We start from the raw sequence: 15234 nt of genomic DNA, 5'->3' as shown, positions 1-15234 counted from the left end.
AAAATCATTAGTATTTGTAACATCATATAGGTAAATAAAATGGTATAAAGTTCCCGTAACACTAACTGGAAAAGATGTCCAAGATTGCCACATTCAGTGCAATTGAGAATAATGAATTTTGAAAACAAGATTAGCAAAAAGGGGATTAAAAGTTGCCCAGTTATCCCCACTAAAAAATTAACATTACTGTGGATTTCAATTGTGCAAGCAGAGATCAGTATGGTCTTTCAACCCAGATCCTATTACATTCTTCTTTCTTTTCACATCAGTATTTTGTATGCCTTCCATAAGAAATGAGCCACCTGAATAAAGTATTTGTTTCAAAGTATATTTATTTTGAGAGAGATGCAGCACAAGTGGGGAAGGGGCCGAGGGACAGAGAGAGAATCCCAAGCAGGCTCTACACTGTCTGCACGGAGCCAGACGTGGGGCTGGAACTCATGAATCACAAGATCATGACCTGAGTCAAAGTTGGATGCTTAACTGACTGAGCCACTCAGGTCCCCCCTAAATAAATTATTTTAATAAAGAAATTCTGAGAGTCAATAACATATGAAGAAATGTTTCCTCTCTGGGCTACCATTTCTTGTTGGCCCTTACTCTTTCTTCAGTCTTCCTACTTCACTTTCCTTTTTTCCCTGGCAATATTCCTGAAGTGCTCATGCTCACCATCCCCAGAAGTACTTGCACATATGTAGGTGGGTAGTCAGGGGGGTAGGGGTGAGGACGGTGATGGCTGGAGGCTTGGAGGAGACATATTCTCATATGATACTAAAACGTAAATGCCTGATTAGCCTTAATGTGTTATTTTCCTCTGCATTGTTTCAAAAAGGGACAAAGTCTTATGATGAAGGCATAGATTTCTAGGTGGGTTAATTAAAAATTGATATCCTAGATCAGAAAGGTCTCCTCTGCTTATGGATCTCCCTAATCCAAGGGCCTCCTTACACCTCTGCGACTTTGCAGTATATTTGGTCAACCAGTCATAAGACCAACCCAGTACACAGGTATTACTTAAAGTTAACATTCCAAGTCAGGCCAGGTTTCTTAACCTACATTTGGTTCTTTCACCATTCGTTTAGAGACTGACAGATTGTAAAATAAAAACAAAAATTGCACTGAACAGTACTTACTGAAAAACACTAATACATACCTATTTCCTCTCATGAAACGTTTCTCCCAACAAGGCTACATCTCTCGGCTTCAAAATCTTTCAGGCTAGTTTTAGGGTGCCCCCTTCAACCTTTCATGCTGCTTATTAAGAATGTCCTCCCTAGTCTCTGTACCATGTATAACAGGATCTGAGGAGGGACTACAGAGCAATTCCCTTCCTCTTCATCTTCTGGACATCCTTTCTCAAATAATAGCTATTTTTCTTCAGCCCCACTTATCATAGGGTCTGCTTATAGGATGTGTGTTCTCTTTGCTCCTCATTGCATATAGCAGAACATTTTCTACCTATTTTTTATATAAAAATAATCTCAACTGCTTTGAAGTATAGGTTGTCAGATTATACAAGTTTGGAATTAGTGTAGCACTTTGCATAAAAGGGCAAGTGGTCCTGGAGCCACTCTTCCTAAGTTTGCAAGGTTTCAACTTCCTGTACCTCACTTTCCTCATCAATAAAATGGGGATAATCGCATTTGCCTCACAGTTATGAGACTTAAATAAATTAATCCATATTTAAGACTTAGACCAATGCCTAGTACATAGCAAGCATTCCATTAATACTGGTCAGTTATCATTACCTACTACTCAAGTGCCAAAGTTTTACTATGCAATTTCTATCCATGCCCCTTTATGCTGCCTGGAATGTTTTTCACAATGTCTTTATCCGTCCCCAGCAAGTATAGTCTCAAAGGCTAATTTTCCCATGAAATTTTTCTTTGTCCTTTCAGTCAGGTATAATTTCTATTTCCAAGTAAACTCCCTAGCTTTAGACTCCTCCTTAGTGATTATCCTATACTTTGCATTAGTTACCCCCAATTAAAAGGTGAGTTACTCTTATCTGGAATAGATTAGTCACTTTCAGGTTTTTGATATCATTCTTATATAAGGGACCTTCAAATAGCTGTTGGATTTAATACAAATTTTTACAAATTTGGGTAGCTCAGTCGGTTAAGCGTCTGACTTCTGCTCAGGTCATGATCTCACAGTTTGTGAATTCCAGCCCCATGTCAGGCTCTGTGCTGACAGCTCAGACAATACCCCCACCAATTTTTAGAAACTCTTGTTAAGTTCTTCAAAGCAAAAGTAACACCCCAACTTCTTTGTCCATAAACAGAAAGACTATATACATAATACATGGCAACTATAATCAAGACAAAACTCCTGGGCAGGTAGGTAATAGCAGAGGAACTTTATCTTATTGACTCTTCTGCAGATTGATAAACTGAAAACAGAAAAAAAAATGTATTTATACAAGCACTAAAGAGCAAACAAAAGCAGGCAGGAACTGGATAGGATTTGATAATTGGAACATCTCACTGGGTGAGATCCATGTTTGTGTGACTTTTTCTGAGGCCAGGAAGCTGCAACAGCACTGGCTTGAGGCATGAGAGGATAGTGTTAAGGTGGCTATAAATTAAGAAGGGAAATCCTGGAAGGAGGGAGACATAAAGAAGGAACCCCCAAACCTGTGTCTGGCTGACATATATAAATGGGAGAAACTTAAGAAGCCCAGTGGAAAGCAAGAACTGGGCATCTAAAACACAGAACAGGGATCTCTTCTCTTTACCACAAAGGGTCAAAATTTGGGGTTTTAGTCCTGCCATGTTAAAAGTCCTTGGAAAACACTCTGGGCTTTCTAAAGTCCTAGACTAACAATGAAACCCAAACCTCTACAAGTTCAAGGTGACCATCCAGCATTTAACTGCCTTCCATTACTATGAGAATAAAAGGAAGATTATATACTTATTTAAGCACTCATTACAGATGATTACAATTATTCAGTTCTGGGGCAGCTGGGTGGCTCAGGTGTTTAAGCATCCAACTTCAGCCTAGGTCAAGATCTCACCTTTCTTGAGTTCAAGCCCCTGTTGGCTCTGGCCTGACAGCTCAGAGCCTGGAGCCTGTTTCAGAATCTCTGTCTCCCTCTCTTTCTCTGCCCCTCCCCCATTCACACTTTGTCTCCCTCTCTCAAAAAAAACATTTAAAAATATATAGTATTCAAGGGCGCCTGGGTGGCTCAGTCGGTTAAGTATCCAACTTCGGCTCAGGTCATGATCTCACGGTCTGTGAGTTCGAGCCCCACATCGGACTCTGTGCTGACAGCTCAGAGCCTAGAGCCTGCTTCAGATTCTGTGTCTCCCTCTCTCTCTGCTCCTCCCCTATTCACACTCTGTCTCTCTCTCTCTCTCTCCCTCAAGAATAAACATTAAGAGGGGCACCTGGGTGGCTCAGTCGGTTAGCATCCGACTTCAGCTCAGGTCATGATCTCACAGTCTGTGAGTCTGAACCCCGCGTTGGGCTCTGTGCTGACAGCTCACAGCCTGGAGCCTGTTTCAGATTCTGTGTCTTCCCCTCTCTCTGCTCCGCCCCTGCTCACGCTCTGTCTCTGTCTCTCAAATAATAAATAAACATTAAAAAAATTAATATATATATATATACACACACATATATATAATTCAGCTCTACTAGTTCAAGACTAACAAAGGTAGGATTGGTGGATGGTAGACAAGGAAAACTGATAGTAGTACAATGAGCCACTAGCATCCAGGTTAGAATTAGAGAGTATGTTAGACACAATAAATTATAAAATATTATAAAACTGAATTTATTTACAAGCAATGTGAAACCATGATATCTGAACAAACTTTTTAAAACGGAAAACAGAAGTATTTTATTCTTAGAAATAGATTTACTTAAAAATCAGTTTTAAATGACATAAACCCACAATATAATTTTACAGAACAGTTATCTAACAAAATATAAAACTTAAAAGCATCTATATACAACATATATTTATAAATTTTTTTAAAGATTAAGTTTTCCAGTCAAAATTTTTTTAAAATTCTCAAAGTATATCATGTTTGACTAACAATTTGCTTCCAAATAAAAGTCTCTTCAGAGAAACTAAGTAATAATTTTCAAACAACTATGCTCCTGCCTTTGGTAGCTGAAATTATCTAATTGAAACAAAGGTCTTTATTTCAGTGTAACTATGGCTAAGACTCCAATCCTGAGGGTTTTTTGGGTTGTTTTTTCCCTCCAGAAAATGGAAGGTAATATGGCAGATGGAAGAGTATGTGCCTCTGGGATAGCCAAATTAGTGGGGGCCTCACAATCCTGACTTATAAAATCAGGGAGTATAACTACACTCCTCAGGTTTATTTTTCTTTCTGAAATGCTATGAATTTGAGGGTAGAATCCATGTCTTCTCCCTTCCCCCAATCAGTTGATAGCAGTTAACGTGGATTCTGAAGTCACCCTGCCTAGATGTGAATCCCTGCTCAGCCAGTTATTTTGCAATCTTGGGAAAAATATTTAATCTCCCTACACTCAGTTTCTTCATGTATAGATTGGAGATATTAAAAACAGTACTGATCTCACAGGGTTGTTATGAGGCATAAATAACGTGGGTAAAGCACTTATAACACTGGCCAATACAATGAAATAGAGGAGTTTCCAAATTTTTCACCATCATCCTTCACTGATATGGGAAAAGATCTTGTCTATGCCATATGAAGTAAAAATGTCATACAGGAAGATATGTTAGATTAAATCACTTAATACAGGATTACAAAACACAAAAATGATTATTTTTTACATTTACTTTAGCTTCACAGAATTTAGAAAATATCCTGAACAACATAATAAATAAACATGGATAACTATAAATTACTTTGCAGTTCAAAACTTAAAACTATAAGAAAAGTAAACTCAGACTATTAAGAAAGTTTAATTACTAGAACACTCAGAAATGTAGTACAATATCACCACCTAGTGGATACTGCATTTAAAAACATTTTATAGATAGTGCTTGCCCTATTTATCATTAAGAGGAACATCCTTTTCAAATAGAAGCACATTCTCTTCACGAATGTAAAGGGGATTTAAAAAAATAGAAAAAAAATTTAATACTATATTAGCAGTACTCTTAAACATTAGAGATAAAAATACCTCTACTAAATTGTGTATCTCAAATTTATTTCTAAGACAAGGTAACAGAATTAGAGGTACAATTTTTGTTCAGAAATTTAAAATATATTAGAGACAGCATGCAAGTCACCAGAAATACTTCACCACGACTTATCAGTTCATGAAAAAAAGGTCAGCTGTAACAAACACGAATTTCAAATCACCGGGTTATGAAGCATCTTAAAAACATTTTACTCTACTTACTATCTCAATCACTTCTGAAGCATTCCTGATAAATAGAAATCTTGCCTCCAATGAGAGGGGAAACTTACTTTTTTCTGGATCCATTCCCCACAGAGACTAAACAGAAAATGTACATTTTTTTATCAGTTGAAATCTGTTGGCCCTTGATATACACTTCAGGGAATGAAGACTAGTCCAATCCTTCTTCCAAATAATTATTCTTCAATTATGAAAGCCTATCAAGTTGTAGAATCTCTAATTCTCCAAGTTAAACATTGTCTCTAATCTTTTAGCCATTTCTCTTAAAACATAACTATCTGTTCATGCTCTTTTAAACAGCTGCTAGCATTTTAAAAAATGACTATTACAATACAAAATCCAATACAAACAATAATATGCCATGAATGTTCTGGTTAATGCACAGTAAAGACAGATGACCAGCTCTCCATATTTTACTTCTCTTAATGAAAAACTTTCACAGTGAGGCACAGTATCAATTAAAAACTCACAGGTTTGGGAGTAAGGCCAATCAATGTTCTTCAGTGACGATGCGGACTTTGGGCGACTTGCCTGGTCTGCATGATTTTAGCTTCTCCAGCGGTTAAAGAGAAATCAGTATCTGCCCCATACAAATATGAGGATCAAATGAGACGATATTTATAAATCAGTCCACATAATGCCCTGAACACTGTAGGTGCTCAATAAATGACAGCAATTGTTAGTTACCATTACTTTTCCTCCCTCTCTTTCTCATTTTGTACGTGCCTTCCCATCCCCAACACAGTTCAGCTGAACTGAATCATCAGAAAAGTTTCAGTCAGTGTGCAAAAAATCAATACAATGCTTAATATTTATCTCCTCAGAAAAATACCATATTTCTTTTTGCCTGATGGTGATGTACTGGGCTCAAATTAACATTAAATTCACCAAATGCCCATTTTTATAAGCAAAATGTAACAGTATTATTAGATTTCTCACTGCGGCAACATTTCTTACTCTAGAAATAATTTTTAAATGTTAAAGAATTTAGTATTGGGTTCATGGATATGTGTTAAAAAATATATCATCTATCTACTTTTATTATAATTTTCTTTCTTCTTTCTTATAATACAAGTTTTAATATATTGCAAATATTTGTCTAATTGTCAACATTTAAATCATTAAAAAGTACCCTAAATAAAAAATAACATTTATTCCTAAAGTAGTAAAATGCAGCCTAACTAAAATAACACAAATTATTTGTAATTGCTTGAAATCTCTTTTCCCTTAAGAGTTTAATAAGCATCAGAAGTTTTACTGCTATTATATTTTAATGGTTGAGAGTTACTTATTTTAAATAAAACAGCAATAATTTTGAAATCACATCCTATTATAACAACATAACATATTTACAAATAGATACATAATATAAGTATTAAACAGCATAGTAAATAAAAAAAATTTTTAAATAAGGCAGAAAATTTAGGCAGAAAAAAGTTTAGGATGGTTTTCATTATGAAGCATGTGATTTATTTCCTAAGGTTGGTTTATGGTTATATAGTATATCTTTTCTAGGACATTCACTTCATTCTATACTAAAAACTTCATTCAGTATACACTTCACATTTACTATACATGTATGAACTTTATGGATATACGGTGGAGGTTGAATTAGTTTGAAATTAGGCTAGACACATGACAGGCTAGAATAACTAGAGTTAGGACAAATACTGTTTCCACTTGAAATGAGGTCAAATGCTTAAAACCACCTGCTTCATTGAATCCAAAATCACAAATACAGAAATCCTAACTTTCATGTTAAATGCTTTTTCTACAAGCCCATGGTTTCTATGTCATATTTAAATTTCCATTTGAAAAGGCTTTCTCATATTACTTGCCAGATATTTTTCCTGTTTCACTAAAGGAAATTCTAATTGGCTCAAAGATAATAAATGCTCTCTAACCTGATCAATGTGAACTCATTTTTCTATTTCCACATTTTACTTAAATGTTTATCTAAAATAACTGTCCACTATTTAGGCAGTATAATAAAAATAAGGATCTCTTTTCTTCTCCTCTTCTACCTTCAGATGATTATGAAGAAAAAAAATATCAAGAACAGTGACAGTTAAATTCAAACAAGAAGTACACTACATTAAGCTATTTATCTGTTAGAAATAAACTGCATTAAGCTACTTACATTAATGTACTTCATGACAGACTAAGCACATTCCAGAAATAACTTTAAGAAGAGGAAGAGGCCAGACAGCTAACATAATTTGTCTTATGACAAAATGACATTCTATATTTAAACTCAGGAACACTGTACTTCCAAATAATTTAAAAACATAGTTGGACATATTAAAAAGATTTCCAGATATCTAACAAAAGAAAACACAAATAGTGTGTGAGGAAACACACAGCACACTGCTTACTAACACCATATAAAGGGAATACTCTGTATCTATGGAATTTCATGTAAGCTAAAAACAGTTCAAAAAGATTTATTATAAGGCTTAGAAAATTTATGCACTAAATCTTTTTAGGACATTCTTTAAAATAATCCTACTTAAAGACTTTAACAATAATCACAAGGCTCCACAGGCTATCCAGCTTATCAATACTTCTTTTTTTTTTTCAATAATTACCTTTTAATCAAGAAATTCAATTTAATTTTCAAAAAATGTCAAAATACATATCCAATAATTCTTGAAAAATCTTCAAAACACAAATGCAACCTAAGATGTTTCTAAAAGCTATGCTCCATAGCACCTTTTAATTCACAGTATTCTTTTCTAAAGTATTAAGTACTGTATTTTATATACTGTATGGAAAACATGGAAGATTACCCTGTTTCCCTCTGAGTGTGGATTTCCTCCAAAAAATCTCTTAAAATAGCAGGAATTCAACACTTACAAATGAACTGGAACAGTGATTCCCCCAATATGGAGTAGAATGGTTTCCTCATGTTGCCAGAGTGGGTTAGAGGGGAAGTTTTTTCATCTCAACAATATTCCGAGGCACAAAAGCCTTGCATTAATAGTATCAGATAAGAAAGTTGTTTATTTTGACTTCCTGGAACTCAGATCTCCATTATAAGATAATAATTCGTGTTTTCTTATCTAATTATCAAAAAAAAATGAGTTGTTAAAAACATCTCTCAACAATCACTGTTACAACTAGAGAATCAATATATTCTCTAAGTAATGAACAGAATACAAGACTGCCCTATACTTATTACTAAAGACTATAGCTGTAATTTTCACCTACACAATTTTATATTTGCAAATGCAGAATATTTTCCAAATCCACCCATTGTTTAAAACCCAGAGAAACCATAATCTAACATTGAAGATAAAGTAATTTGTTCACAGTTATTTAAAAGTTTACAAATGTAAAATGATATTAAAAGATAAATTCTGTTCACAGTTTTAAGTTTGCATGTCAAAGTAAACATGTCCAAGTACTACTTTTCTGTAAAGGAATGACAACCAAGTGAATTCACATGAAACAGTAAACACAGAATTTAAAGACTCATATAAAATTCCTATCTGAACAGTTGCTTCCTAATCTACAAAATAAGACTAGCTCAATGGATCTCTAAACTTCCTTTCACTTCTATTTTGGATAACGGAATCAAATACCAAATTACCCTTACTTTTGTAATTCTGTAACCTTGGAATCAGCTCTTAGTGAAGACGTAATTTTATTTAAAATATCTCAGCAAAGAAAGAAATTATTTCCTACAAATTTTATGAAGTTTATCCTAAAATATCCTTTGGTAACTTCAGTGGGTGAAAAGTATCCCACAAAAAGATGTCTACACGGAACCTATAAATGTGCCCTTACTTTTGAAAAAGGGTCATTGTAGATTTAATTAAAGGTCTTGGCATAAGACCATCCTGGTTTAAGGTAAACCCTAACCCAATGACATTGTCCTTATAAGAGAGAGAGGACCATGTGAAGACAGAGGCAGAGATTGGAGTGACACAGCTGTAAATCAAAGACTGCAGACAGTCACCAAAAGCTAGAAGCATGGAACAGATTCTCTCCCAGAGCCTCTAGAAAAAATCAACCTGGCCACACCTTAATTTTAGAAATTAGATATTTTTATAGCTACCAAGTTTGTGGTTATCTGTTACAGCAACCAGAAGAAATGAATACACTAATGTATCTCTGAACCAAAATCCCTTTTAAAAGGTATTATCATCAACACAATTTATCTTTGGCCATCATATATTTCATATTAATAATCAGTGAAAGGGGGACACCTGGCTGGCTTAGTCAGTAGAGCATGTGACTTGATCTTGGGGTCGTGAGTTTGAGCCCCACATCAGGTATGAAGATTACTTAAATAAATAAGTATATTTTTTTAAAAAAAGAATTAGTGAAAGGGCTTGATCATTTCTAGATTTTTAACAAAAATTAACAACTTAATTCCAAGATAAACATAGATGAGCCTCTAATTTATAACATTTACTATCTGAGTCTATTTTGCCTTATGATTCAAATTATAATCACTGAAATATTTTAATCAAGAACATTACCTGATCATTTGTCAATATGTTTCAAATACTTGTCTGCTATTGCTTTCTGAAGAGAATTCATAAATAAGTTTCAGTACTACAAAGCTCAGTTTTCTTAAACTTGTACCTGTAAAATGTTTTCAAGCTTTTTGAGTGGTCAGCAGTATCAAAAAGATACCATGAAATAACTGTAAACAATTTCATTTTCCACTATTCAGGCTTATGGAGCAAGTCTTAAACTTTTCTCAGTTCTTTATCAGTTCCTTGGATTTATTATGTATGTTTAAAACACAAAAAATCTGATGTGATCTGTGGATCACCACTGTGCCTAAAACAAAGTCCGTAATTTTTACCTCTTCAATTGTTCATTGTGGAGATAGTCTATATAAGTCTATTTTTAGAACTCAAGATATCTCTGACATTACCACATAAATCTCTGAATGTCCTGACTATCTGGCCACTGAAAAGTCTTGTTCAGGAAGACATAAAAAGTTAGGAAATTAACAACTGCATAGCAGCCTAGTTCACAAACAAGTCTAGATATAGGTGGTAGAGGTATGTTAAGCCTATAAATAACATAAGGTAAAATGAAATAACGAAATTCTAGCAGTTTCTGAGGTACTGTAACAGTAAACAAGCATATGAAAAACATTAAATTCCAGAAAATTGACTTAGATTTCAAGGAGTCAGCTATACTCCAACCAGCAAATATATATACTGGAACTAACAAGTATTTCATAATTTCATATCTTTGAAAAACTCTTTTCCATACATAGAATGTATAATGTCTGTTATCTGCTAGCAAGTATTTATGAGCATAAGTGAATTTCCAAACTAAAAACAGAGAGACTAAGGTGATCATAAAAAACTGAATTCTACGTTTCCAAACTAAGGAAAGAAAAGCTCTAATTTTGCCAGGAGACAATAGGTGAGGAAAGGAAAAAAAGAGAGTAAAAGAGAAAAAGTAGAAGAGTTGAGGAAAATGTAGACAGGCTTCATGACTACTTCGATCGCCAATAACAATTCCACCATTAACAACTACAAAAACACAAAACAGAAACACCAGAAGGATGTACGGCCAAGTCAAAAGGAAAAGCACACTCAAGTTCTTAAAGGACATGGAATAAGCCAAAAGAAACTGAAGAATTTTCCTGAATTCTGAAAATGGTCCTTTAATAGGGGGAAGCCTCTCTTCCTTCTTCTTTTGTAGCTCAGTTTTCCAAGCTTCTGTTAATTTTTGTGCAATGATATTTCCTGCGCAGAAGACAGCCCAGATGATATTAGTTTGACGAAACATGAAGCCACAAAATCCAAGCAAAGCTGAAGTTTTATGATTTCCATAAAGACACATCAAATAGGCAAAAAGAGTAAAAAACATGGATCCTGCTTCTGTATAATAAAGGAAGTTAAAAAAATAGAGTGTGGGAAATACTGCTAATGTTAATGTTGACAAGATTCTCTGGATACTTGAGGCAGCCTAAGAGGAAAAGAAAATACATTTACAATTATTTTCACAATAAAACAAATATGCTATTTCTGCTGGGCTAACAGAAATTTATTAAAAAAACAAAAACTACCTTAATCTTATTTAAATAAAATTATTCAACGTTAATCTTATTTCTAGCTTTGCAAAAACACAACATACATTTGTAAGGATGCTTTCTGGTACCTTTTAGTTCTATTTATCAGTTTGGAAGTCATGAAGACAACACATGTGTATGCCAAAGCCTCTATGTTCTAAAACACTTTGAATGATTCAACAAATAATGAAGGAGTTATTGTGTGAACTAAATTCTATGAGGAACATGTTGATGAACGGGACACAGGGCACACAGTTTCATTTCCCTGAACTAAGTCTTAGCGCTTCTAATAAGCATTCATTTAGCCATCATCCTTAATTTCTTTTAAAGATACTCCCTTCAAAACTTTAGAGGCAATGTAAATATGTATATAGCATTTTTACCACTATACCCAATGGTCTTACTGTTTCATGATGAATTTACAGGTTTTTTACTGAAAATAGTGGTCTCAGTCTAAAGTTAAATATCTTATTTTGGCCTTTCTCAAAAGCTATTTCAGATTTTGAAAGTATTCTTATCTCCTGAAATTTTATCTTCCACTTAATCTAAATCACCAAATCAGACCATGCCATTCTCTTGGTTAAAATTAAAAGCTGTACGCCATCACTTACTAGATCAAGTTCAAAATCCTTTCCATGACATATGAAGGCATTCATGACTTCACCCCTACCCACTTGTCTAGCCTCACATCCTTGTACTTTATCATCTTGTGATTCCAAAGAGCAATTCTGTATGATCTTGTTGCTCACCTCCTTTCTACCTTTGCTTATGCTTTTTCTCCTGCCAGGATTCATTCCCCACCCTACAGTACTGTCTATTCATCGGGATTCAGTTCAGATACCATCTTTTCTGGGAAGTCTTACCCAATGCCACCCATACATCTTACTGCCATTCAGGCTACAAAATAAGTGCTCCTCTAATCCTTCTGAGTCCTTATAATGTCTTATACCTATCTCCCTCTCATCATTTACACTATTGAAATCATTTAAGTTAAACCTAATTATTATAATTAATATTTATTGAGTCCTTACTATTCTATCAGGCATTATTCCAAATGCCTTCCCTTTATTAATCTCCTGTACTCCAACAGTCCTCTGATGTAGATTCTATATTTCCATTTAATAGAAGAATACACTAAGCGGTCACTAAAGGTGACCTGCTAAAAGTAACACAACTTGGAAATGGACAGAATTCAAAGCTAGGCAATCCACCTCACAATTCCTCAAAGTCTGTCTTCCCTAAGGAAGATAAAAGTTTGGTAAAGAAAAAAAAATGCCTTATTTATTTCTGTAGTCTCAGTGCCTACCACGCATAATAAGCACCATAAACATTTACGGAACTCATTTGATTCACAAATATTTATTTTAGGTTTCACAAATCAAAGTATTACAAATCATTCAAGTATTTAAATACAAACTTATTCTAAAATGGGGGTAGGAGACTTGCTTTATCTTAACAAAATATACATAAAGACTAAGTGTTCAAGATACTTTTCACCAAATCTCATAAAATCGATTTATCAAAATTGTGGATCTGACTACATAGAAACTTACAATAAATTATTTTGGAAACATACCTTGTGTCTGGGTTGTACCTTGCGGAAAAGCAAATATAGTAAATAGAAGTTGCCTACACTGAAGAGAAGATTAACAAATCTGAGCATTCCAATGGAGCACACAACATGTTCAGACCATCCAAAGATCCAACTGGCAGGTTTGACCACTCCAACTGACAGCAGGTATAAGCCAGGTAATGTAGTAATCATGGGATCCCACTTAAAAAGGAAAGGCCAACAATGAAGCAAAAACAAGATGAAATACTAACAGGACCTACACAAGGAAGTCAAGCTCAAAAACATCTCTACCAATGATCAGGTATGTTGAGAAGTTAGTCTGTGACACGGTGGTTAGGTAAGTCCTCAGCAGATAAAATATCTCCTCTAAACAAAAGTTTTGCTTATGTTTTGCCTCTGTACCTGTTCTGTGCGGAGGTATCTGTAACCAGTAAACAACAACAACTTAAAACCAGTTTCCATTTTCCAAGACCTACCCTTCAGAAACCCTGTATTTTAGTGATCAAACTGCAAATGTTCCCATTTTAAAGTGTGGAAACACTGACTAGAACTCTGATGGTTTTGGAGGGAAAGAAGTGTTTAAAGAGATCAAACCACAGGCTCCATAATGGTAGCTAACATGTACTGAGCCAAGAATTGTGCCAAATCCTCTTTATTTAATCCTGCAACACATCTTATAGTAGATCCTGTTAAAATTGTCATTCTCAGAGAAGTAACCTGAGGCTCAAAAATTTTCCAAGGTCACATAACTAGTAAATAACCACACAAAAATTACAGACTTTATATTTCTAACCACATTGCTTCCCCAGAAAAGTAAGGATAATACATCTACTTTATTTTTTATCTTTATATTTACATAGGCCTTTATATTTTCAAACATGATGCCACCTCACTGGGTGCTAGTTTCTCCAGTTAACTGAAGGTTCCTAAAAACACCAAGAATGGAATTAATGTAACTTGTCACTTCTTGGCGGCTGAAGATTCCCCTCATTCCCCACAGTATCGCACACCCAAAATATTGGGGGAAGCTCTTAACAGGTGAACTAAAGTGAGTTTCCTGACATTTCCAAGGGGGCAGGCCGATGCCTCTGATCTAGGGATTGGGGAAGAAAAGCTGGGATAGCTAATACCAGCCACCAAGAGGGAAACAAATGTACCGTGCGCCTGGGTTGTACCTTGTGACAAAGCAAATATATTATTCCATTAGCTAATTTCTCAGAACATTACTTCCTGAGACACAGATCTGCTTATATTCATTCATTAAACAAACATTTCACAGATCTCAGGGACAGGAACAAAAGATTACCCAGTTCCTTTCATAATTCGAAACTGGAAGGGTAGAGCGGAGGGACCAAAGGATAAGGGGGGGGGGGGGGGGAGGGTAGAAAGTAGTGCTGGGACTGGGTCAGCCCTCTCTGGCCTGCCCTAGGGTGGGGGTAGGTTGGGGACCCCACCTGCGAGAGGGAGAAATGGCCCTCACAGTAGCGCTGCGCCTGCGGCAGGTGGAAGATCTCGTCCATGTAGGGCTCTCGCAGCGCCCGGCTGAAGGCGGAGAAGAGGAGACAGGACACTAAAAAGGTACAGCTCAGGGCAGCCGAGAAGTAGTAACCCTCGAGCTGCGCCATTCCTGCCCCCATAGCCACTGCCCAAGAACCCAGTCCTGGAAAATCTGTTCCGGGTTCTCGAGCCTGCAAAGTCGAGCTTGAAACTCGGGCTCGAAATGGGCGCGCAAGGCGGGACTGGCCGGACAGGACTGAGCATAGCCGGAAAGCAAAGGATGCTGGGAGAGCCCGGACCCTGATCTTCCGGAGGGATCCGGTCACTGTTTCCGGAGTGACGAGTTTAGGTAACGGACCGGGCTGTTGCCCTGTCAATCACGTTGCGCAGGTCGCACTGGAGTGGTCAGAGCCACCGGGAGGGGCGGATCCCGGAGTCTACAGGGGCTGTAGCTGCGCGGCTAGATGGCTTTGAAGGGAAAGTCGCAGTTGTTTATCCCTCTAGTTGCATTTGGCTTTTTTCCTGCTCGTTCTCATCTCTTACCAGGAGGTGGCATCGCTTCCCCACGTTTGCAATCCCCAAGCCCTGACATTTTGCACCTTTCCCCCTAATTATTTTTCTTTCATGTGATCTGAATTGAAACCTGTGATTCCAAGATATTTGGTTTCATCAATTTTGGAGTGTAGGAGGGGAACTTTGGTTATGGAAGCTAAGATTACGACTTCCAGATTAAAACTTGAATGTCTGAAGAGGCTTT

At 36.0% G+C, this 15234-nt stretch overlaps 1 protein-coding gene across 1 annotated transcript; it reads right to left on the bottom strand.

Moving 5' to 3' along the window:
* Positions 1-3751: 3751 nt before the first annotated feature.
* Positions 3752-14792, bottom strand: LOC106977425 (dol-P-Glc:Glc(2)Man(9)GlcNAc(2)-PP-Dol alpha-1,2-glucosyltransferase). Its single transcript, XM_015074933.3, has 3 exons — positions 14435-14792; positions 12984-13181; positions 3752-11304 (listed from the first exon to the last, which is right to left on the bottom strand). The coding sequence occupies exons 1-3, from the start codon at positions 14615-14617 to the stop codon at positions 10249-10251; spliced, it is 1437 nt and encodes a 478-aa protein (XP_014930419.2). The 5' UTR covers positions 14618-14792; the 3' UTR covers positions 3752-10248.
* Positions 14793-15234: the final 442 nt, after the last annotated feature.

The sequence above is a fragment of the Acinonyx jubatus genome, chromosome B4 (assembly GCF_027475565.1).
Source record: "Acinonyx jubatus isolate Ajub_Pintada_27869175 chromosome B4, VMU_Ajub_asm_v1.0, whole genome shotgun sequence".
In the NCBI taxonomy this organism is placed as follows: Eukaryota; Metazoa; Chordata; class Mammalia; order Carnivora; family Felidae; genus Acinonyx; species Acinonyx jubatus.
Note: the sequence above shows the minus strand (reverse complement) of the source record. Positions and strands in the feature narration are given on the sequence as shown.

Excerpts from the sequence above, each read along its gene's own strand:
- LOC106977425 (XM_015074933.3), bottom strand. The coding sequence starts at position 14,617 with ATGGGGGCAGGAATGGCGCAGCTCGAGGGTTACTACTTCTCGGCTGCC. Across the intron at positions 13,182-14,434 it reads GCCATTTCTCCCTCTCGCAG|TGGGATCCCATGATTACTAC; the intron begins GTGGGGTCCCCA and ends TTCCTTTTTAAG. Across the intron at positions 11,305-12,983 it reads AGGTACAACCCAGACACAAG|GCTGCCTCAAGTATCCAGAG; the intron begins GTATGTTTCCAA and ends TTTTCCTCTTAG.